Source organism: Crotalus tigris, unplaced genomic scaffold, assembly GCF_016545835.1.
Source record: "Crotalus tigris isolate CLP2741 ecotype Arizona unplaced genomic scaffold, ASM1654583v1 scf7180000024383.4638030, whole genome shotgun sequence".
Classification (NCBI taxonomy): Eukaryota; Metazoa; Chordata; class Lepidosauria; order Squamata; family Viperidae; genus Crotalus; species Crotalus tigris.
This window is the reverse complement of record NW_024100553.1, coordinates 271,786-295,813: the sequence shown is the minus strand read 5'-3', so window position 1 is coordinate 295,813 and position 24,028 is coordinate 271,786. Positions and strand designations below refer to the sequence as shown.

Here is a 24,028-nt window from a genome sequence, read left to right as displayed (position 1 = left end):
TAGGAAGGGTACAAGACATATAAAGAGACTATTCTTTGTAGTGACCAGCTGCCCTAGAAATTCTCTCTGTTTGTTTCTGTCTGTCTGTCTGTCTGTCTGTCTGTCTGTCTGTCTGTCTGTCTCTCTCTCTCTCTCTCTCTCTCTCTCTCTCTCTCTCTCTCTCTCTCTCTCTCTCACACACACACACACACACACACACTCTCACACTCACTCAGTGGAATTTGAAGAAGCAGAATAGAAAGAGTATAGATGCTTTGAATGTTTGTGTTGGAGAAGACTCCTGAGAATACTATGAGTAGCCAAGAAAATAAATAAAGAGATACTAGAACAAATCAGTTTAAAGTTTTCACTTCCGGTACAAATGGCTAGGCTCCAACTTTCATGTTTTGAGTGCATTATGTGAAGACCTACTGTAGCTTTCTTGAGAAATCCATAATGTTGGGAAAGGTAGATGAATTAAAAATTAGGATGACCAGCAACAAGGTGTATGGATGGGTGCCTTGTCGGAAGACCTGAAAGGCCAGGTTGAGGACAGATCATTCTGGAGAAAATCTATCTACATGGTGGCTAATAGCCAATGCTGACTTAATTACATGTAATCAATCAATCATATTTATATTTCATCTGAATAGAATATGCCTTCCTATTTTAATTTTCTTTTAAGCAGAATAAAAAGAATATACAGAAACCATCAGCAATGTGATACTTTCTGTCTTTCTTTGAGTACTTCTCTAAACCTGCAAGGTCAGTGCCCAAAGCTCCTGGGGTTAATGGAGTGAAAGTTTAATGTTGTGGAAAGCACAGGGTTGAGGACAAATGCCATTGAACATGGCCATCTGCAAAAGAGAGTGGCATCATTTTTTTAACTCTCACATCTTTTGGCAAAATTCTTCAGATTCACCCATCTTCACATCACAGTGCTGAGAAACATGACTTAACAATGTGATAAGGATTGAAGGAAGAGTGGGGAGAATGCTAACTGTGGTTTGATCAAGAGACCAGGCTGTACTTTCTTGATCTGAGCTAAGTGCATATGCATGTGGGGTTGCATCACAGAGTACCAAAGCAAAACTGCTTTCATAATATTGCATGCAAGTATAAATTGGCAAGGTTATCTAGATGGTACAGTGTAAATTTGGGATTACCATATTTTAGAAAGCATGGACTGGGTTTCAATAGTTTCTGGGAGTCCAAGAAACTATAGGAGAAAGAATGGCAGAATCTGGGAGCAGAATGAAAAGGGGAATCAGCCTAGAATCATTATGTAGGCACAACAAACTAAATCCAAACTCTCTCAAGTGCATAACTCTAACCAGATGTTGATTGTTAGTTGAAAAAATTCCTGTGCATAGACCTTAGGAATAAATCAGTTTAATTGAACCTTTTGCACCTCATAGAAAACAGCCTTAAGCAACTAAGACCAAATATCCCACCAATCAAGCATTATATCATTATTCTGATTTGTATTAAGCTAGGATTTCTTGCTAGGTTCAAATCAGAGAATATGGGATTGATATAGGGCAACAAAGCAATAATGTAAAGAAGACTCTTTTAAATCTGTAATTGTTTTCCCAAGCCATGCGATTCATTTTAAGACTGGTTACCGTATACGTTTTAATTGCTCTGCAGTATCAGATAAATGTTTCAATCTAATGGAAAAGCAATTGAGGTTACCAAATGCATGTTTTTTGAAGTGTCATTCTAAGATTATGGTAAGCAAGTTTGGAATTAAGTTAGCTGATGAGTGTCAACATTTATTAAACAGTATAACAGGAAACCTTGCAAAACCAAAAATCTCTGGGAAAAGGTGAGGAAGAGATAAAGAGAATCAGGATTTTTCATACTAACTTCCTGATTTAAGATATAATTTAAAATTCTTTAAAAGAGTTTACAGCTGGGAGATTCAAACTAATCAGTGTATCAGTCTGTTTTTGTACTGTGACAAGTTGAAACTAGTCATATTTTGCAACCTAAATAAAACCAATGAAAGCAAATTCAGTTTCTCTGCCAAGTAAATGGCATTCTTGACATCTAACATACTTGCAATAGATGTTACAGAACAGGAAGACTTTTTTTGAAGATAGTATAATGCCTATAAATTTTAAGAAGTTCTTTATGTTTACAAATGTTGATAGACATTTGGTAAGATTTTCAATAAAGTTACATTTGCATAAGAGCATTTTCATGTCAGAATTTGTTTTCCTGAAATTTATTCAGAATTCAGTAATTTCTTATGACTGGGTCTTGGGTGTTTCATTCCCCCTCCTCCCAAAAATATCTAAGTTCTTTATGTATTGTTGTGATTTCTAGTGCTAACATCTGATTAAACGAGCTGTGCTTCGTATGCCTTTTAATAAAATTGTTCAGTCTGCAATGATGCTATCAGATTTTTCCCTGATTTTTTTGGCTTACATAGATGATCACACCCTTCTGCACGGGTGTTATTTTGTGCATGTTGAAAAGAAAACGTATGTGTGAATCAGTATTTGATGAACATTTTTTGAGCGTGATTCCATAAAATCAGTTGTTTTTTCAAGAGGTTGTTACTGATATGATAGCAACACATTTGCTGCATGTTCAGCTCAGGAATTCAACAAAGAAGTTGGCACTTACTGTTAGTGCAACAATCCTAGAAAAATGTACTGCATTTGATTTTCTTATTTTTATATTTCTCCACATAAATCACATTGAGGAGGAAAATGTCCCTTGGATGGTGATAACTGTAGTTTAGTCTTATTGTAAACACCCCAGATGGTTCATAAAATCCTTTTCAAATGCCATCTGTCAGGCGTGTGTCCAGCCAGCAGCCCATCATTTTGCTACAAGAAAAGAAAAGGCGGGGATTCCTTTACCCCTTGTTTCCTTTAGTTTGTTTCTGAATCTCAGTTGGGAAGGTTTTGCTTTGAAGCTACAAAGCCAGGAGCGATCATTGCTCTAGAGAACCCATGCAAAACATGGATGCTTGTAGCTTGGTTAGTTCTATGGAACATGAAGTGACACGGTGTCACTGATCCTGTATCTTAAAGTTACACCATGGCCTTGCAGTAAGTTGTCTGTTTCTTGGCAAAAAAGACATGCCTGGAGCACAAATAAAATTGAAAGAAGGTTAATCAATGGACCTATAGCTCAATCACGGCTGAGAGCTTGGGAAGAACAGTGGGGCTGATACAAACCAGCCCATTTGATGCAGTCAGATTTGTTTGGAACAAAAGGAATATTACTAAAGGTCGCATTTGTATAGAATTCAAAGCATTACAGCTGTGTGTCAGTCATAGGATATCTCTTTTCCTTAATATAAATAAGATACCGATTTATTTTCTTCTCGGCGAGCCTCCAAGAATACAGGAACTGTGTTTTGAAGAGATACTCAAAATAAAGTACAGTGAATTACCTCCACCCGGAGAAAATTAAATCTGCATCACTCAAAGTGCTTAATGTTCAATCTTTATTGATTTTAATCAAGATTATTAGAAATAGCTCTCCCTCACCCCATCACACTCTTGTTTTATGCAAGTATTAACTTATTCAGGAAAGCTTTGTGAAATTAATTCGTATTTTTCCCTGTATAGGTATTTGAGAGGAATGAAAAAGTATAAGTAAACCGAAAAATATTTCTATTTAGCATGTATGTTCCTGGCACTTAGAGAGAAAAAAGAGTTAGACTATTACAGAAATAGAAGATGCACAAAACAGTGCTCCTTGGAGGATGTCAGAGTTAAGAATGTGATTATATTATGGAAATAAGCGCATGTTATAGAATGATTCCAGTAAAAGAACCAGTTCCATCAGTGACCAATCAAATAGAAAGGACATTGTGTGAAATAATTTCTAGAGGGAAAATTACCCTCTTCTCTCCTCTCCCCTCCTCTGCTCTTCCCTCCCTTCCCCTCCTCTCCTCTCCCCTCCCCTTGCCTTCCCTTCCCTTCCCCTCCTCTATTCTATTCCCTATCCTCCTCTTCTCTCTAGCTTCTCCTCTCTCCCAACCCCCTCTCCTCTCTCTCCTCTCACCTCTACTTCCCTCCCCCTCCCCTCCTCGCTTCTATCCCCTATCCTCCTCTCCTCTCTACCTTCTCCTCTCCTCCCTTCTCTTTCCCATCCCCCTCTCCTCTCTCCCCTCCTCATCCCTCTCTCCCCCCCTTCCCTCTCATCTCACAAGCAGAGAGCAGAGCAAATGAAATAGTGGTAGTTATCCATACTTGGGCACAGTGGTGCTCCTTTAAATTCTGTTGGCTTCTCTACATTGTCTATTTTTCACTGAAAATCCCACCTGGCCTTGCCTCCACTACTGTTTCCCTTAGCATCATACTAAAATATTTGTTTCTTTCTGATAGTACTCTTGTAACATCAATACTCATCCTGTTCTGTTTTTTCTTTACCTAGGCACAACACGTCCTCCAAGGGAAGGAGAAGTGCCTGGTGTGGACTATAACTTTCTAAGCGTACAAGAGTTTCGTGAACTTGAAAAAAGCGGAACGCTTCTTGAAGTAGGAACCTATGAAGGTACGCTCTGAGACACCTGAATATTGAAAGACCTCCTGAAGCATTTTGGGAAAGTTTAAGATTGAATTATGACACTCCTGAGATATTTTGTAGGGGGGGGGGAAATCTTACCTGTCTAAGTAGATTTTTACTACAGCCCCAAAAATCAGCAATAGAAAGAATCCATTGGAGTTTTACATTATGTATTAAAACTAGTTGCCTACAAAAATACATAACTGCATATTTTCATATATTGGTGAACCTTATGTCAATCAGAGCTGTCTTCTAGTCCCATCCCCTGCTCAAGCAGGAGATCCTCTACCATTTCAGACAAGTGGCTGTCCAATCTTTTCTTAAAAACTTCCAGTGAGGAAGTATCCACAACTTCTGAAGGCAAGCTGTTCCATTGGTTAATTGTTCTCACTGTTTAGGAAGTTTCTCCTTAATTCCAGGTTGCTTCTCTCCTTGATTAGTCGACATCCATTATTTCTTGTTTTGCTTTCTGGTGCTTTGGAAAATAAGTTGACCTCCCTCTTTGTGGCAGCCCCTCAAATACTGGAATACTGCTATCATGTCACCCCTAGTCCTTATTTTCTCTAAACTAGCCATACCGAGTTGCTGCAATCATTCTTCGTATGTTTTAGTCTCCAGGCCTTTAATCAACTTAGTTGCTCTTCTCTGCATTTTTTCCAAAGTCTCCACATCTTTTTCCTAATACGGGAATCAAAACTGGATGCAGTATTCCAGGTGTGGTCTTACTAAGGTTTTATAAAGTGGTTGTATTAGCTTTTTTGGCTGCTGCTGCACACTGCTGGCTCATATTTAAGTCATCATCCACTAGGAAAAGGGTACCCAACCCTTGGTCCATGGACCAGTACTAGGTCGCGGCATGCCAGCAACTGGGTCACACAAACAAGCAAAGCCCCATCTGTGGGATGCAGGCAGCATGCAAAACTACACCCCCTCCGATTCATGGAAAAACCTTTCTCCATGGAACCGGTCCCTGGTGCCCAAAAGGTTGGGGGCTGCTGCACTAGGACTCCAAGGTCCCTCTCACAATTACTGTTTTTTGAGCCAGGTTTCACCTAATCTCTGCTCGTACCTTTGGTTTTTCCTGCCTAAATGTAAAACCTTGCTTTTCTCCACCTTAAATTTCATTTTGTTGGGTAGGGCCCATTGTTCAATATATACACATATATACAATAGCTATAGAGTGTTTGCTAGTTTTTTAAAAATATATATTTTCTTTGGGGGGGGAAACAAACAGTTCAGGAAGCAGAATAACAAACATATGGGTACATGACACGAAGCAGTTTTACATTGTTCCACTTATTTCTAAAAACTGCATTACCTCATTGTATTAGACAAGTATGCTCTAGAGAGCAGAAATATTCATGATACAAGTAGTCCTCGGCTTTCAACCATTTGTTTAATGACCGTTCAGAGTTACGACAGCACTGAAAAAAAAGTGACTTCTGACTAGCTTTCACAGTTATCACCACAGCATCACCACAGTCCCCTGATCAGACTTTGGGTGATTGGCAACCAGATGTATTCATTTTAAATCTTCTTAGGGAGCTTAGGGAGTCGGTTTTGCTTAAAGACCACATGGTTCCTTAAAAACTTCAGTGACTTGCTTAACAACCATGGCTAAAAAAAAGGGGACACAACTCATTTAACCACTGCCTTGCTTAGCGGTGGACATTTTGAGTTTCATTGTGGTCATGAGTCAAGGACTGCCTGTAATATTGAGGTTTATTTCAGCCTAATGTGTGCTGTGGTTAACAATTAACTATTGCTTCCTGTAATGTGTTTATTTGAAAATGTCTGGGTGTCTGAATTGTTGGGCACTGTGAGCCTAAATATCATTGGACTTCATTGATTTGTTAATGATGTTGCAGGCTTTTAGCTGAATTCTATGCATTCTTAATTAGAAGAAAGCTTCACAGAATTGAGTCAAATATATATATCTATGTTCAGGATCATTTTGTATTGTTTTTCCCCCTCCTCTGCTGCTTATTTTGCTAATGTTTAAATTCTCTGAAGTTTACTTAACTTTCTTTTTAAGCTGACAAAGAATTTGCTAGTTGGAGTTTTTAGAAACAATAGCAAATAATTCTTATAATAACAAATATAAAGGCATCCTGCAAAGGCTTTCTAAATGAGAGGTTGCTATGTCAATCCAGCCACAAGAGCTTATAATAGACACATTTCTGGGTGTCTTGTAACAATCACCATAAAACCTTTTCTTAGATTATTGGGAGGATGAATGGCTGTATATTAAAAAGAATTACTGAAATGTTCCATTAAAAAGAAGAAGAGTGGTCTTTCTTACCAATTTAAGAATTATTCATCAAGTCTGTTTTCTTGCAAGTTTTATAATAGATCTTTACCCTTTTTTACTGCATACGGAAATTCTTCCCAATCTGACTCAAAATCTTTACAAGTATCTGTTCTTGTTAAAATAACATTTATAAATGAATGAAATTAAATGCAAATTTTCACTAAAGTGAAAGTTAGTGGGGAAAAGAACTATGACCCGGGTATACATCTCATCTTGCCACTAAAAACAATTGATTCTTTTTACAAAATAACAGTTGGAAGGGACTTTGGAGGTCTTCTAATCCAACCCCTGCTCAAGCAGGAGACCGTATACCATTTCAGACAAGTGACTGTTCTTTAAAATCTCCAGAGTTGGAGTACTCACAACTTCTGGAAGCAAGTCGTTCCACTGATTAATTGTTCTCACTGTCAGGAAATTTTTCCTGGCTTCTAGGTTGGTTTTCTCCTTGATTAGTTTCCATCCATTGTTTCTTGTTCTGCCTTCAGGTGCTTTGGAGAATCGATTGATTCCCTCTTCCTTGTGGCAGGCCCTCAACTGCTATCATGTCACCCCTAGTCCTTCTTTTCAATAAAGTAGGCGTGTAAAGAGCATTAAATAAGAAGTCCTGGCAGTTGGCCCCATCATAATGCACCTGTATCAGGGCCCCAAGCCAGCCATCAGAACCAGGTTTTAAGGCTTTTCTGGAAGTTTCCTGCCTGAGCAGGGGGTTGGACTAGAAGACCTAAAAGATCCCTTCCAACTCTGTTATTCTGAGACCAGGAGTTTGGGGGCAGACTTCACCATATTGCAAAGGCCAGGAAAGAAAAGGCTTTTCTCCTGGATCCTACAGCTGAAATCCTTTGGCAGATGGGATCCAAATAGGCCTCTTCCGTAGAGCGAATGGGATGGGCTAACCTCATTGAGGTGAGATGGCTCCTCAGATACCCATGCCATAAAGAGCTTTAAAGGTAACGGCCAACACTTTGATTTGGACCCGGAAGCAAACATTGCTTTGAGGTCTAGTACAATAATTTAAAAATATAAATTAGCAGTATTGAGATAGCCTTCAGGCCATCTTTGATTTATGGACTTTTACAGGGATCTTTCAATAGGAAACAATCCTACTAAAAAATCTTGTGTTTCCATTGGTTATCTTCTGCTTCTCATCCTTTAAAAAAAAACTTGTAACAACACTTTGCTAGTCACAAAAATAGAAACCACAATACAAAATTGCTTAATTCTTTGTCTGTTTCATTCATTCATTACTTTTAATGAGGCAAGGAAGCTTCCTCTTCACACGTTGTGGGAACCACCACATTATTAATTAAACGTGTTTTGAACATTGTATTTTTTTTATCACTAAATTACAGTGGCTGCATAAATTCACTGCAAAATGGAAAAGGTTATGCAAACGCAGTTCTGGCTTATGAGAAGATTATGATGATTAGACAACCATTGATTGGAATTACATGTAGACTTTCCCCCCTCTTCCCCCCCCCCGGCTTTTCTTGTGGCTTCCCAAATCATTTGTAAAATTGTGATGCATTTCCTTCAGGATTCCTTCTCTTTCCTGCCACCCCCTCATTTGTTCCCTTTGCTTTCCATGAATAGCCTGCAGACTAGAGGTTGATTTGTTCTACATAAGCTTTGCTTTGACTGCTCTCATTACTTGCAGTGGGTGTGTTGTATGTACTAAATCATAGGGTAAGGCTTGTGTTTCTTGAGTCGATGACTGAAGTAATTTACATCATTAGGAGGTAAAAGAACAAATGGGGTGCAATTGAAGAGCTCTGGAAATCAGGATAGTTTTTTTTAAAATTAAAAAAATCAACATATGGACAAGACCACTGGATCAGATTGGAATAAACACTTCCAAATATTAACATAGTAAGCTATTGCAGTTAAGAGAATACCCACATTTCAATAATGACATTTCATAGTTAACGTCAAACTGATCTATCCAGTTTTACAACCTCTCTCACAGATATGCAGATGAAGGTTTCAGGCTTTACCTTTTTAGAAAGAAAAAAGGATAATTTACTCTATTAGTTAATATTCAGGGGAAAACTGAATTACAGGAAGACTTTGTAAAGGTTATCAGTGAATTATTTGTTTCTACTTGTGGTCTAAAGCATATGCACCCATGTGAAATGTTTCACAACTACCTTGGCATTTGTTCCTCCATGTTGTGGAAAAACCAAATGTAACCTTTAATTACAATCAGCGACTAAAACCAGGTGTAAATGACATTTTCAAAAGGACAATGTGATTTTACTGTAATTCTTAGAAAAGGGGTACAGGTAGAGAGTAGAATTCTTTTTTTTAAAAAAAAATCCTTTCTGTACAAGAAAAGGTAATTCTTGGGAAATTATCTGTAAACATAAAAGTTTGAGATGCTGTGCATAATATCTTAATATCTGGCCTAACATCCTTTTAATTGTCTATTGCAGGGGTGTCAAACTGGAAGCCACGCCCACCCCATTGCCGGCAATGTCAAAACAGTTCCGATACATTGCATGCCATCACATGACGTCACGAATTTGACATGACTGGTCTATTGTGTTGAGTGAGATAGAAAAATGTAATGTGTATAGTGTCTGTGTGTGTTGGAGTAGTTTAAGATCGTAATTAAATTGTTGGACTGAGATTAGGAAGACCCAAGTTCAAATTCCCATTCACAATGTGATTTTAAGCCTTTCGTAACTTCTCAGGTTATCTTATATTACAAAACTCAGTTATATTGCCTTGCTTGCCCCTAAGATAAGCAGGATATAAATGTCCTGGTAAAGGAGGTGGTCCTAAATTGGGGACTATAGATTATAAGTGACCATCCCAAACTCCATCTCCCGTTGAACTTTACCATGAAAAATAACTGTGCTTGGGATGGTTTTATGTCCTAGTTATCAAAGGCTCACCAGTCCAAGACAAAGAAAGGAAATCTGAAGTCTTAAAGGTGTCCATCAGGGATGAACCTATGCCCTACAAAACTGGTGACAGGTCACAGATCACAATCTTCCCCACCCAACCCAGGATCACAAACTTAGAGACCTTAGAACAGAGGTCCCCAAACTTTCGGGCACCGGGGACCAGTTTGTTGGAGATAGCTTTTTCCACGGCCCAGAGGGTGCGTGGTTTTGTGTGCTGCCTGCAACTTGTGGATGGGGCTTTGCTTGTTTGTGCAGCCCAGTTGCTGGCATGCCATGGCCTGATACTGGTCCATAGACCGGGGGTTGGGGACCCCTGCCTTAGAGCAATGATTAGTTTCAACATAAGAGTGATGATACTCTGTTTTGGATACTAAACTAGCAGGAGTTGTTCTGCAGCCTTGTTAAACTGAGTGGGAGATGAATTGGAGCAGAACATGAATGATTGCACCAGTTCATGGAATGTCACCATAACAAGACTGTCAACTATTGTTTCATCTACAAAACTGGAGACTTTTATAATGCAATTTTTTTAAGGGGAGTAGCATTCCAAGGGCAGGGTGGTGGGACCAGGTAATTGGGAGGTGCTACTGAAGACAAGGAAGCAAACTGGAGGGTGGATGACATGTGTGATGTTGAGTCAGTTAGCTAATCAGCTGGTTTGCTAGGCAGCACAGTGATGGAGATGAAGAGGACTGTGGTTCCAGGCTCTTGTGGTGGTGTTCAGCGAGTGGAGGTGGCCATTGGTGTCAAATGTGCTAGGTATGCCACTGTGAAGGATCATCAATCTATTTGGCTGATAGGTACATTCAAAAATATGAGAACATGTCATGAGTGTACATACCAAATGGTTTCCATCTGGGCATACGCAATCACAGAAATATGATTTCTATGATTTCTGAAGAGGAAACTTCTCTAATCTCTGTACCTTCTACCTCATCCTGGATTTTCTTTGTCTACCTCAATCAGCATGAGACTTTCTGTGGAACAGTGGACTATTCTTCCAAAAAAGTGGGCAGCCAATAAATTTAGCAAACAGACAAACAAATATAGACCCAGTTTCTATTTTTTTGCAATTAAAAGTTTTTTTTTTTTTAATAGCTGAGGGTATTACAGCATCATGGAAGTTGTCAGAGGAAACAAACTGTTACTTATGGACACTTTGTCGACTATTTCAACACAACTACTATAGGAAGATGGTCTAAATAAGTGCTTTCTTTTCCTATTTCTTTCTCTCCCCCCCCCATCTTTTTCAATCTTCTTCCCCATTCATCATCCTGCTGTCTCTTAACTACCCTGGCATTATATAGAGCATACAAATAAGAGAGACAGGATGTGCTGTAAGAGCACTCATTATTCCCATTAATGCTTTTACTAGAAGAAGCCATTTCCTCTGTATCAATAATGTATACATGTGCATTTCAAATCCAAAATGAAGAAGGGGTTTAAAGGTGCTGCATCTGCACTGAAGCTAAAGCCTTTATGTTCATTAGAACTGATTTATGCAAAACCTTTGAAAAGGAATCATTCTATCAAGCAATTTACTCCAGCTTCAGTCTCCTCCAAAAGCGGATTATACTAGGTGTAAATCAGGATGTGGGTGAGAGAAAGTTCACCCCACTGAAGCCTTAAATGGGCTTTCACATCTCTCTGATCCAGAGAGGTTTAGAGGTTTAGAAATCCAGTTAATGATCTAGTCCAGTTTCTAGAAATATTTCTATCATTCTACTATGGCTCATTTTAAGGTTGTACTTTGATATATGACATTTTTTAACCTAATAAATTGATGTTGGGCTAGATTGCAGAATTAAGGCTTGCCTCTAGCTAAAACTAGATCATTCCAGGATAGATTTTGTTCCATAAAGCACCTAGCATATTTATTGTGCATTGAACATCATTTCCTAAACTTGAATGATGGCTTGGTATTTCTCAGCCACCTTCATCAATCTCCATTTCCTGAGATTTCAGTATTCTCACTGCAACATCAGCAAGACCTCACACAGTGATACCAAAAATCTCACCAGATTTGGAACTGCGAGAAAAAACAGCCCATTAAAAAAGTTTTAATTTAAATGAGGGTGTCAAAAGTGACATTTGCAGAGTGACTGATACCCTGGTATTTGCACATATGGCATTTGTTATTCCTTTGTTAAAAATGCCTAGGAAATTCAGTTTTCCTGTTTAGGAAAAAATAATCAATTTATATTACTGACTTTACTGAATCCAGGGAAGTATTTAATTGAGAGTCTGCAGTTATTTCAAACAAGAGTGAGCAGCCTATGAGCTTCATGAGATTTCAAATGCTACTCTCTACACATTTTTTTTTGGCAGTCATTTTTCTGAATATTTTGAGCAGGAAACAAAACTGTCAGATAGACTTAACACATCTTAAAAAGTATTTTTAAAAATCTACACCCTGAGGGCTCTCCCCCGGAATCTGAGCTATGCCAAGCCCATGGATTCTAACAGTTCCTGGCAGGCACAAATCTCGGCAACTGCGGTGGGATAAATGTGTAACATTTTCCGGGTGCCATCCTGAAACTCTCCAAGCATATGCTACAGAGACCGGAGATAAAATGACTCTAATGTAGTTGGAAGAGCTTTTCCTGGACATCCATTTTCAGGAGAACAGCTTCCAGATTTGACACGCATTTGTTTAGGAATAATTTTCTATTGTTCAAATTAGATGTATCTGATCTGTCTTTGGTTTCTCTTTTTTGACTTCACCAGTTGAAAGCTTATTCTTCTAAAGCAGGTGACATGGTTTTATATTCTAGGCCAGGGCTTTTCAACTAGTGGTATGGGTACCACCTGTGGTACATTGGCATCTGGCAGGTGGTACGCAACCATCCTGAAAAAGTGGTGGTGGGGGAGGGGAATGAGCTGAACCAGTGGCAGCACTGCAAAAGCCTGAGCGAGAGATGGCTGGAGCTGCAGGGCTGTCAGGGCTCAGTGGAAGCGCCAGGATCAGTGCCGCTTCCTAGCTGATCAGCGCTTCGGGGCTGTCAGGGCTCAGTGGAAGCTCCAGGATCAGCGCCAGGGTCCAGCTGGAGCTCAGCGCTGATCCTGATGCTTTTCCTGAGCCCTGAAGAAGCACCAATCAGCTGGAAAGCAGCATTCATCCTGGCACTTCTGTTGAGCCCAGAAGAAGCGCTGATCAGCTGGAATGTTGCAGCATCTCCAGGGTCTTATGATTTACATTCAGATGCTTGACAACTGATTCATATTTATGATGGTCACAGTGTCCCAGGGTCATGTGAAGTGACCAAAACCTGCTGCAACCACCCAGCAGATGGAATAAAAACCAAACACCCCCCATTCCACCCCTACTGCCAATTCTCAACAGAAATGCTCACAACAATGAAAACCTCGGACAGGAGGAAGAGCGCCCCCCAGTGGGCAGGCAGGTGTCTTTCTCAGCTGTGGCTTGGAGGGCACTTTTTCAGTGCCATTGTAACTTCGAATAGTCACTAAGCCAGCTGTTGTAAGTCGAGGACTACCTGTACTTTACCACTTTTTTTTTGTCATCAAGTTTTTGACACCTTGCTAGGTGACTGGGGGTACTCGGATATTGCCATATCCTAAAAGTGGTACAATGGGTGAAAAGGTTGAAAAGCCCTGTTCTAGGCCAGAAGTCCCCAACCTTTTAGGCACCAGGGCCTGGTTCTGTGGAGAGAGGTTTTTCTACGGATTGGAGGGTGCGTGGTTTTGTCTGCTGCCTGTATCCTGCAGATGGAGCTTTGCTTGTTTGTGCATACCAGTTCCTGGCATGCCACAGCCTGGTACTGGTCCACGGACCAGAGGTTGGGAACCCCTATTCTAGGCTGTGTATTGCAATTTTTTAAAAAATATTCCTTTTAAAAAATAAAACCACCACCTGCTGAGGTTGTGTATTAAGGAACATGATCTCAGCCTTCCCTTTTTTTTTTTTCAGGTGATGATAGAATTTTGTGAGTTCACTATAAATACGTTTCAGCATTAATTTAGTTTTCACTTCTTCAGAGATAATTAATTGAAATTCAAATGTAATAATTTTTGTCTTCCCTTTTTTCTTCCATTAGTTGCAGTTGCCTTTTTTAAAAAAGACTTTGTACACTTGGTGCCTGTAAAAATGCAGACTTTTTTTTCTCCTTTTAAAATAAAAATGGTTAAATTGCTGCAAAATAAAATAGCAGACATCAATTTAAGCCAGTGAACACAAGTTATTCATTTAGGCAAGAAAAACCAAATGTACAGGTATAGTTGATACCTTGCTCAATAGTAGCAACTGTGAGAGGGACTTCTGAGTCCTAGTGGACAATCACTTAGATATGAGCTAGCAGTGTGCTGCAGCTGCCAAAAAAGCCAACACAGTGCTAGGCTGCATTAACAGAGGGATAGAATCAAGATCACGTGAAGTATTAATACCACTTTACAATGCCTTGGTAAGGCCACACTTGGAATACTGTATTCAGTTTTGGTCACCTCGATGTAAAAAAGATGTTGAGACTCTAGAAAGAGTACAGAGAAGAGCAACAAAGATGATTAGAGATCTGGAGGCTAAAACATAAAAGGAACAGTTGCTGGAATTGGGTATGTCTAGTTTAATGAAGAGAAGGACGAGGGGGGACACAATAGCAGTGTTCCAATATCTCAGGGGCTGCCACAAAGAAGTTATTCTCCAAAGTGCCTGAAGGCAGACAAGAAGCAACGGATGGAAACTAATCAAGGAGAGAAGCAACCTAGAACTAAGGAGAAATTTCCTGACAGTTAGAACAATTAATCAGTGGAACAACCTGCCTCCAGAAGCAGTGAATGCTCCAACACTGGAAGTTTTTAAGAAGAGACTGGACAGCCATTTGTCTGAAATGGCATAGGGTTTCCTACCTGAGCAGGGGGTTGAACTAGATGATCTCCAAGGTCATTTCCAACTGTGTTGTTGTTGTTGTTGTTGTTATATCTGTATAAAAGCATTTAGGCTGCCAGGACTGTGTTGTGTCTAGCATTTATAGATTTCCCTGACATTGTATGAGGTAAATCATGGGTATCAAACTCGCCGCTTCACGTGATGTGACGTGACATATCGTGACTTTTTTTGCATTGTGGGAGCTGGAGTGGGTGCGGCCTCCATATGATGCAAGCGGCCTGCGGGCCGGCATTTTGACATCCCTGAGCTAAATAAATAATAACGGGAAAATGCCTATTGTTGCTGCTAGTGAAGGGGAGAAAAGGAAAACATTGAATATGAATAACCTCTATTTTTTTTAAAAAAAAACCTTGCAAATTTAGAATGAGATCCCCTGTGAAATTCATATTGGCTTTCCCTAATAACCTGGTTGTTCTTCAAGGCCTTGTGTTTGATGTGGATCAGGGCCCCTTGTTAGTTGTGCGTTTATTTTTTTTATATAGCATAATAAAAATAAACAAAAAAAAGCACAACTAACAAGGGGCCCTAATCCATGTCAAACACAAGACCTTGAAGAACAACCAGGTTATTAGGGAAAGCCAATATGAATTTCACAGGGGATCTCATTCTAAATTTGCAAGGTTTTTTTTTTTTTAAAAAAAGTGGCAGGATTCTTTTATTTTCTTTTTAAACTTATATTGTAAGCCTCCTCCAGCTGGAATTGGGTGGTGCCTCAATTAAATCAAATAAATAAATAAATAAAACATGTTTCTATTTCCTAGGTAACTATTATGGAACACCCAAACCTCCCAGCCAATCCCTCAGTGGGAAAGTGAATAATGCTGATGCTTTGCAAAATCTCCCCTCAAGTTCCAAGCAGACAACTCCCAAACGAACCAAGTCCTACAATGATATGCAAAATGCTGGTTTAGTACATGCAGAGAATGAAGAAGATGACTCCCCTGAAATGAACAGTAGCTTTACAGGTAAATTCCCTCCCCCCCTCCCCTTCTCTCCCCCCCTCCCCTTCTCTCCCCCCTCCCCTTCTCTCCCCTCCTCCCCTTCTCTCTCCCCCCTGATTAATTGGAGGATCAGGAGAATTGTGATCCACGTAAATCAATATTTTTTCTTTAGATAATTCCTGGGATTGATGCCATTCTGTTAACAGTAAGATTTTCTCTAGTTTCAAATTTAAGATGTGCATTGCAGCTTTTGAGAGAGTAATCAGAACAACCCTGAGGAAGCAATCTATTAATTTTTTAATGTAAGTTATCAGATGGGGTCATCAAAGCATTGGTTGGAATTTGACTCCTAAGCAATAATACTGTTTATTTCTTACATCATCATCATCATCATTATTATTAAATACATCAGATTAGTTTTTGTCAACCTTGGTGGCTTTAAGACATGTACATTTCAACTCCCAGAATCCCCCAGCCAGCATTGCTCTGGAATCAGAGTAATTGCATTACTGCAATTAGATATGCATTGGAGTAATGTATTAGCTGTAATGTGTGATAAGATATATAAGACAACAACACTGACAGATTGAAAAAGACAGTTGCTGCTAACTACAATTTTTTTTAAAAAAAAAATCACCTGATGGAGCATAATTGGAACGTCTATATCCTATTTCAAAGAGGACAGCTTCTTGGGAAAAAAACTCAATAGATGGATAAAAATGCCAAATCCAGTCTAAACATCTGGCTGACTGAACAAACAACAACAATACCAATAATCATAATCATAATAAATAATAAGAGACCGAATGAAGAATAGAAGGCAAGGCAAAGTATTACATGGCCAGTTCATAAAATAACTAGCAGGCAAAACAGATTAAAACCAAGCCTGACAAAAGTAGGAAAACTGAAGAAAGAGACAGAAGGGCTGATTCTGGCTTCAAAGACCAAGCCTTAAGAACAAATGCATACAAAGCCAGAATTGAGAAGACAGCAACATATAGCAAATGCCGTCTCTTCAAAGAAGCTGAAGAAACTACGGACCACCTGGCTACTTGCTGCAAGATCACACAGATGGACTATAAACAACAGAATGCCAAAATAGCAACAATAGTGCATTGGAATATCTGCAGGAGATACCGTTTGCTTGTAAGCGAGAACCATTGGGACCACAAAATAGAGTCCACAAAGTCCTTGGCTTGCGACTAGTCACTTAGCAATTGTTCAAAGTTACCACGGACCTCCTCAAAGTACTTACAACTTGGTTCCAAAGTTCCCTCAATTTAGCTGTCCTCCCCCACAGTCACATGTCCTCCACATGTAGCCTGCCTGCAGGTGCAGCCATTTGTGGTAACCCATGAACACGTGACTGCATTTCACAACAATGTAGCTGAAAAGTGGCTTTTACTTCAACCCAGCCCATAGCAAACTTTTTTTCTCTTAATGACCATGGTATTCACTTAACAACGACCACAAAAAAGGTCATATGTTTGGTTGGTCAGCTGGGTAACTGGTTTTACAACCATTAGGACCTATGACCATGATGGTCAGGTTCCATTATGGTCATATGTCAAGGATTACCTGTAATAGCAAATGAAGAAACTAAAGGGCTCTGGGACTTTAGAAATTCAAACGGACAGGCATCTGCTACATAACACCTCAGGCTTAACAATTGTTGATGAGAAAGTTAAAAAAAAAATCTGGATAGTGGACATTGCAATAGCTGGAGGCAGCAGAATTCCAAACCGCTGCATATCCCTGCTTTCCCATAACCAGTGAACTGGGTCATGCTTTTAAGGAACAGCTGCTTTGTACAAAACAGCAAGTCAGAGGATAGAGTCTGATGATCTGATTTTTCTGATAGTTTTGAAAAAGTTTCTCTAGATTGTGCTAATGATAACGAAAATATACATATCATTGATAAATAATGACATTAAGCATTTAGTTCACGATGGTAACTGTCCACAGTGTAGCCAGAAATATCTTACAGAATTGAATTCCATAGTCTGATGTGATTCATTATTCAGTTGTATCCATCCTGAATATCCCATTTCTCGGCATTTTTAGTATTATGACTTCTCTGTGTCATATAAGTAGTCCTCAACTCATAACCATTTGTTTAGTGATCATTTGAAGTTACAACAACGCTGAAAAGTCTTCACATTCACCAACATTGCCGCATCCCCATGGTCATGTGACCAGAATTTGGGCATTCGACAACTGGCATGTGCTGAGGTCCTGTGATCACCATTTGTAACCTTCCCAGCTGGCTTTTCACAAGCAGTGGGGGAAGCCAATTTTACTTAATGACTGCATCATTCACTTAACGACTGCAATGATTCATTTAACCACTGTAGCAAAAAAGGTGGTAAAATGGGTCAAACTTCACTGAACAATTGCCTCGCTTAGCAACGGAAATTTTAGGCTCAATTGTGGTCCCGAGTCAAGAATTATCTGTACTTAAGTTTTATATACTTTACTTTCACTATTTTTTTTTTCTCTATGTTTCAGAAATCCAATCAGAAATATTATACTTGGGAGAGTTACTTCAACTCTTGATTATTTTAGTTCTATTCTATTTTCTACAGTATATCTTTTCCAGGCTACAATTTTATGTTTTCTTGTTTATATAGTAATTGTTCTTTTTACTTTTTCAGCCATTTAGAAGTATGTATCAGTTTCTTGTTCACTGGCTGCTAAGTCAGAGTCCATGAACATATATTTAAAGCTTTTTTGGGACCGGGAGGTGTCTCAGTATGGATTTTTACACTGAAATTGTATTTGTTATTTTAAGACTCATTTTTCAATTTTGAAAGACTTTTTTTTCAAAACGTATGTGTGCGTTACTTTCCATAAATAATGTACGTCCCTCTTACCTGTTTGCTTGTTACGCCAGATCATTGGTGATAATTTGTTTCTAGAAAAAGCACAAAAAACTAATCTGTCCCTCCCTCATTTAGTCCAGTGTGATGGACCCTTGAAAGGGCCTAAAAATCTGTATCACTACATGACAACATCAGACCCCCCCCTCTGAATTAGTGAGTGGAGAGTCTAACTCTAAACCAAGTAGGGATAGAAACAACAACAACAAAAAAATGGCTTTGCAAATATTCCAAGTAATAATCTCTTTTATAATTTTGTGTGATGTTCTTCTACAGCAGACTCTGGTGAACAAGACGACCACAATATACACAGTACGAGAGATGCAGCTCTCCCGTCTCTGAATAGTAGCATCACCACTGTTCCCATCACGGAACCATCTGAGAAGCTCCCTCAATACCTACCTCCTTGTGCAGAGGAAACCTTGGGCCCTCTGCCTGAAAACTGGGAGATGGCTTATACAGAGAATGGAGAAGTCTACTTTATAGAGTAAAGTGTATTTTAATTTCCTTTTTTAATCTGTAGGGACCATAAGCGTCTGGGTTTTCTGAACATGGAGAGAGGAATTCTGCAGAAGGGTCGAATGTTCATTGCATCTCTGAAGACATATAAACTATTTACTTTTGCCTGGCTTCACTTTGTAAAATCTTAGTCTTGTAAGTGGTCCCCATCTCAAGCTCTGAAGTTATAAGAAGCAGAATTGTGCCGGAAGAGACCTTGGAGGTCTTCTAGTCCAGGGCTTTTCAATCTTTTCACCCATTGTACCACTTTTAGGATATGGCAATATCCGAGTACCACCAGTCGCCTAGCAAGGTGCCAAAAACTTGATGCCCCCCCCAAAAGGAAAAAAGTGATGAAGAACAGGTAGTCCTTGACTTACAACAGTTTGCTTAGTGACTGTTCGAAGTTACAATGGCACTGAAAAAGTGCCCCCCAAGCCACAGCCAAGCAAGACACCTGCCTGCCACCCGGCGCTGCTCTCCCTCCTATCCGAGGTTTTCATTGTTGTGAGCATTTCTGTGGAGGATTGGCAGCGGGGGTGGGTGGGGGGTGTTTGGTTTTTATTCCCCCCATCTGCTGGGTGGTTGCAGCAGGTTTTGGTCACTTCACATGACCTTGGGACACTGTGACCATCATAAATATGAATCAGTTGCCAAGCATTTGAATGTAAATCACAAGACCCTGGAGATGCTGCAACATTCCAGCTGATCGGCGCTTCTTCTGGGCTCAGCAGAAGCGCCAGGATCAGTACCGAGCTCCAGCTGGAGCCTGGCGCTGATCCTGGCGCTTCCGCTGAGCCCTGATAGCCCTTGCAGCTCCAGCCATCTCTTGTTCAGGCTTATGCGGTGCTGCCACCGGTTCAGCTCATTCCCCTCCCCCACTTCCACTTTTCTGGGATGGTTGCGTACCGCCTGCCAGGTGCCCATGTACCACAGGTGGTACCCGTACTACTGGTTGAAAAGCCCTGTTCTAGTCCAACCCTCTGCTCAAGCAGGAGACCCTATGCCATTTCAGACATTGATTAGTTTCCATCCATTGTTTCTTGTCTTGCCTTCAGGTGCTCTGGAAAATAAGTTGATCCCCTCTTCTTTGTGCTAGCCCCTGAAATACTGGAATACTGATATCATGTCACCCCTAGTCCTTCTTTTCTCTAGATCAGCGGTTCTCAACCTGTGGGTCGTGACCCTTTTGGGGATCGAACGACGCTTTCACAGGGGTTGCCTAAGACCATCGGAAAACACATATTTCCGATGGTCTTAGGAACCAAGAAACTGCTCCTCTATCCAGCCGCCGCCGCCGCCCTCCTCCTCCTCCTCCCCCGGCTTCTCCGCCTCCAGGGTGTCCTTCTCCGACAGCGCCTGCTCCTGCCGCTGCAGCGCCATCGTGCGCTCCCCTGACGCCAGCCCGGACCAGCTCAGCTGCGTGGGCGGCCGGGCTGAGCTGAGCCGGGTCTGGGCGGCTGCTGGTGCTGCCGCTGGGCTGCTCCGCCACTGCTGGCTAAGCTAAGCTGCCAAGCCAGTCCCCATGCCTCCTGATTGTCCGGCCACACTCTGCTCCTGGCCGCCCTCCGCGCTGCGCCAGAGCCTCCCCTGCACTGCCCAACCCGCTTCCCTCACCGTCGGAGGCCGCCTCGGCCCTCAGGCGCCCGGCGCAGCCCTGGGATTGGCAGGCAGGAGCAGCTCCTTCCCAGCTCGCTGGGCTCCAGGCCTTGGAAGTGGCCAGGTGGCAGCAAAGAGGGCGAGGCAGTGGGGATGCCTGCATGTGCGTCGGAGGCCAGCCGGCCGGGCTGGGAGGGGAAAAGCAGCACCTTCCGAGTGGGAGCTGGTGCTCTGGCCGCGCCCCTCTTGCATGCAACGAGTCGGGAAGGGTTTGGCGGTGAAGGGCTGTCGGCATGGAAAGGGGCTCCCGCGACCCCGCCACTGCGATGGCGGTTAGGAGGCTGGAGGGCAGGCAGGTCGTGAGGGGGCGGCTGGGAGAGGGCAAGAGGTGCCAGGATGAGGATGGAGGGCTCCAGGTTGGCGGGCGCAAGAGGGTGGCCGGCGGCTCCGAGGCCCCGGAGGTGATGCCACTTGGCTCTCCACCAGGCTCTCTGCCAGAGCCTCGCCTCCTCCCCAGGCAATTGTGCGGAGCTGCTTGTGTATCCTTGGAAGCACCTGCAGGCAAGGCTGTGTGCCCAAGCCGAAACGCCGCACTTTTCCTACCGATTCTCCTCCCAAAGAGGCAGATGCGATTTCCCTTTCCCTGTTTTTTTTCATCTGCGCTGGAAAGGACAATTTGGGCTACTTTATAACCGGTACCTGTTGCTTGTTTTATTACTTGTTGCCTTTGCTGAACCAGGGAAAATTGGTTAAAGTGATTTTCAGGAGCTGCAAAATGCCTTCAAAGCCGCAACAATTACCCAGCCAATTTTCCCTGCTAGGGCATCTGTGTTTGTCTCCAGACCTTACTGGACTATCATCCCCAGCAGCCCTAAAAAGCACTGTGGAATAGTGGGGAATGCTGGGAGTTGCAGTTCATCACCATCTGGAAAAACATGACTCTCCAAAGATCAATTCATCCTTCCTTCCTTCCTTCCTTCCTTCCTTCCTTCCTTCCTTCCTTCCTTCCTTCTTTCCTTCCTTCCTTCCATCCATCCATCCATCTCCTTCCCTTCCCCTTCAAGCTCTCCTTCCTTCCTTCCTTCCTTCCTTCCTTCCTTCCTTCCTTCCTTCCTTCCTTCCTTCCTTCCTTCCTTCCTTCCTTCCTTTCCCCTTCAATCTCCTTCCTTCTCCATCTCCTTCCTTTCCCCTTCAATCTTCCTTCCTTCCTTCCTTCCATCTCCATCCCTTTCCCTTCAATCTCTCTCTGCTTCCTTCCTTCCTTCCCCCTTCAATCTCCTTCCTTCTCCATCTCCTTCCTTTCCCCTTCAATCTTCCTTCCTTCCTTCCATCTCCATCTCCATCCCTTCCCCTTCAATCTCTCTCTCCTTCCTTCCTTCCTTCCTTCCTTCCTTCCTTCCTTCCTTCCTTCCTTCCTTTCCCCTTCAATCTTCTTCCTTCTCCATCTCCTTCCTTTCCCTTTCAATCTTCCTTCCTTCCTTCCTTCCTTCCTTCCTTCCTTCCTTCCTTCCTTCCTTCCTTCCTTCCTTCCCCTTCCCTCCCTCCCAACATTTTTGAGCAAGGAAGAGCAAGCTTCTCCAGCAAGCATTGCTATATTGTTTTTGTGATTAATCACTATGCTTTAATTATGTTCAATTCGTAACAATGAAAATACACCCTGCATATCAGATATTTACATTACAATTCACAACAGTAGCAAAATTACAGTTATGAAGTAGCAACGAAAATAATTTTATGGTTGGGGGTCACCACAACATGAGGAACTGTATTAAAGGGTCGCGGCATTAGGAAGGTTGAGAACCACTGCTCTAGATTGGCCATGCCCAATTCCTGCAACTGTTCTTCATATGTTTTAGTTTCCAAGCCTTTAATCATCTTAGTCGCTCTTCTTTTTGGAGAAGATTATATAAGTAAAGAAAGTAAAAAAGGAACAATTTGACAATGTCCTGAATGAAGTGATGAGGTTTACACAGGCATTTAGATGGGCTGATCTTCCATGCTGACAGATCTTCTATTGATATATGCATTGTAATTGGTCTAGTAGCCCTTGCTACCTTGAGTAAGTACCTTAGTGTATTTTTCAACTTTAGCAAATGGAATAATGTTCTTTCTCTTATAGGCAAGATAAACTAAATTTGTGATTGTGACTAGGACAAGATTGTTTGTTCCTTGTATGATAATTATGCTTCTTGGGCATTTGGAAGTACAATCTCCAAGTAGGCTGCATCTCATGGCTGAGTGATTCATCCAGATTATGTGTTTCTCAGTTTAGCAATTCCAGGGAATAGGCATAATGGTGGCAGCCTTCGGATCTTTTATTCAGCAATTAATAATACATTGTATATTATTCAGCATATTAATTCATAAATACATTGTACTGAATCCAGTAGAGTTTATTTCAAGCAAACGCACATAGAGTCGTTCATGTAGTGACAATTTGTCATATAATGATGATGCTAAACATTTCATTGCATAACACTTTGGCTGTCGACAGAATAAATTAGAAGCTAAATTCTTACAGTGTGGTAAGTTATTAAAAACATTCAGCAGTAACTGCCTTACAGTTTTCACAATTAGTCATCTTTATTTTCTATAGTAAACAAATTATAGGATGAAAAACTAAAAAAACTCTAATTTTCATTTATGCAATACTTAGCCCAGGATTTTGCATTGTTCTGCCTCCATAAATATATCCCTCGGCCTCACGTTTGGAAGGATATTCCAATATTTCACGACATCCCTTTATGATTTTGAGGTATAAACTGTTTTGTACTTTGGCAAACCCAGTGTTTTCCATTATTGTTAATTTGCTTTGCTCGTTGGGCTTCTATGGCTTAGTTTACCAACTGGTGATTAATTGCCCAGAAATGCACAAAAGAATTGAATGGATGGATTCTTCTTGCATTGTAAGGGTGGGTAATGTAGTATGTGTGAAATGGTGACCTTCCACTCCAGCTTTCACATCGCTAGTAATGAATAGCCGGGATGTGAATACTCTCCTTTGAAAGCAGAACTGTTATTTAATAGTAAGTCTTCAAAGAAACATGTATATTTTCCTTCACATAATTTCACAGGAGGGTTAGATCAAGAGCACTTTGATGATCAGATCATTCTTTCGAGATTTGTGGAAGGAACCATGGTATTCTGTTTCAACAATATAGAATAGCAAGTTTTCTATGTTTTCCTATTTATCTGTGGGTACAGCAAATGCATTGTGTCTCTTTGAATGAAGAACCGTGAATAATCGTAGGGCTCAGCTGGGTTGTAGACACACCAAGAATTAAAATGACATATTCTTTAAAAGTCAACTACAATAGTGACTGGAATGGGGAATAAAGAACAGCATTGTATGTGGCTCACAATCCAATCATGCAGCCCAAAGAAACAGAATAACAGAATAACAAGTTGGAGAGGACCTTAGAGGTTTTCTAGTCTAACCCCCAGCTCAAGCATTTCAAACAATGGTTGTTCAATCTCTT

At 41.0% G+C, this 24,028-nt stretch overlaps 1 protein-coding gene across 31 annotated transcripts in view; it reads left to right on the top strand.

Annotated features, from left to right (window-relative positions):
* The window catches only part of MAGI1 (membrane associated guanylate kinase, WW and PDZ domain containing 1), a 510,767-nt gene that overhangs the window by 376,793 nt on the left and 109,946 nt on the right, over positions 1-24,028 (top strand). For 28 of the 31 annotated variants that reach the window (XR_005554903.1, XM_039328720.1, XM_039328728.1 and 25 more), the window contains 3 exons: positions 4,381-4,500; positions 15,394-15,597; positions 18,729-18,939. Coding sequence is in view for 30 of the 31 variants with exons in the window: in XM_039328720.1 (XP_039184654.1) it covers positions 4,381-4,500; positions 15,394-15,597; positions 18,729-18,939 (535 nt within the window). In the remaining variant the exon portion in view is untranslated. The remainder of the gene's footprint in view (positions 1-4,380; positions 4,501-15,393; positions 15,598-18,728; positions 18,940-24,028) is intronic. The other 3 variants (XM_039328711.1, XM_039328715.1, XM_039328732.1) reach the window with 1 other exon arrangement.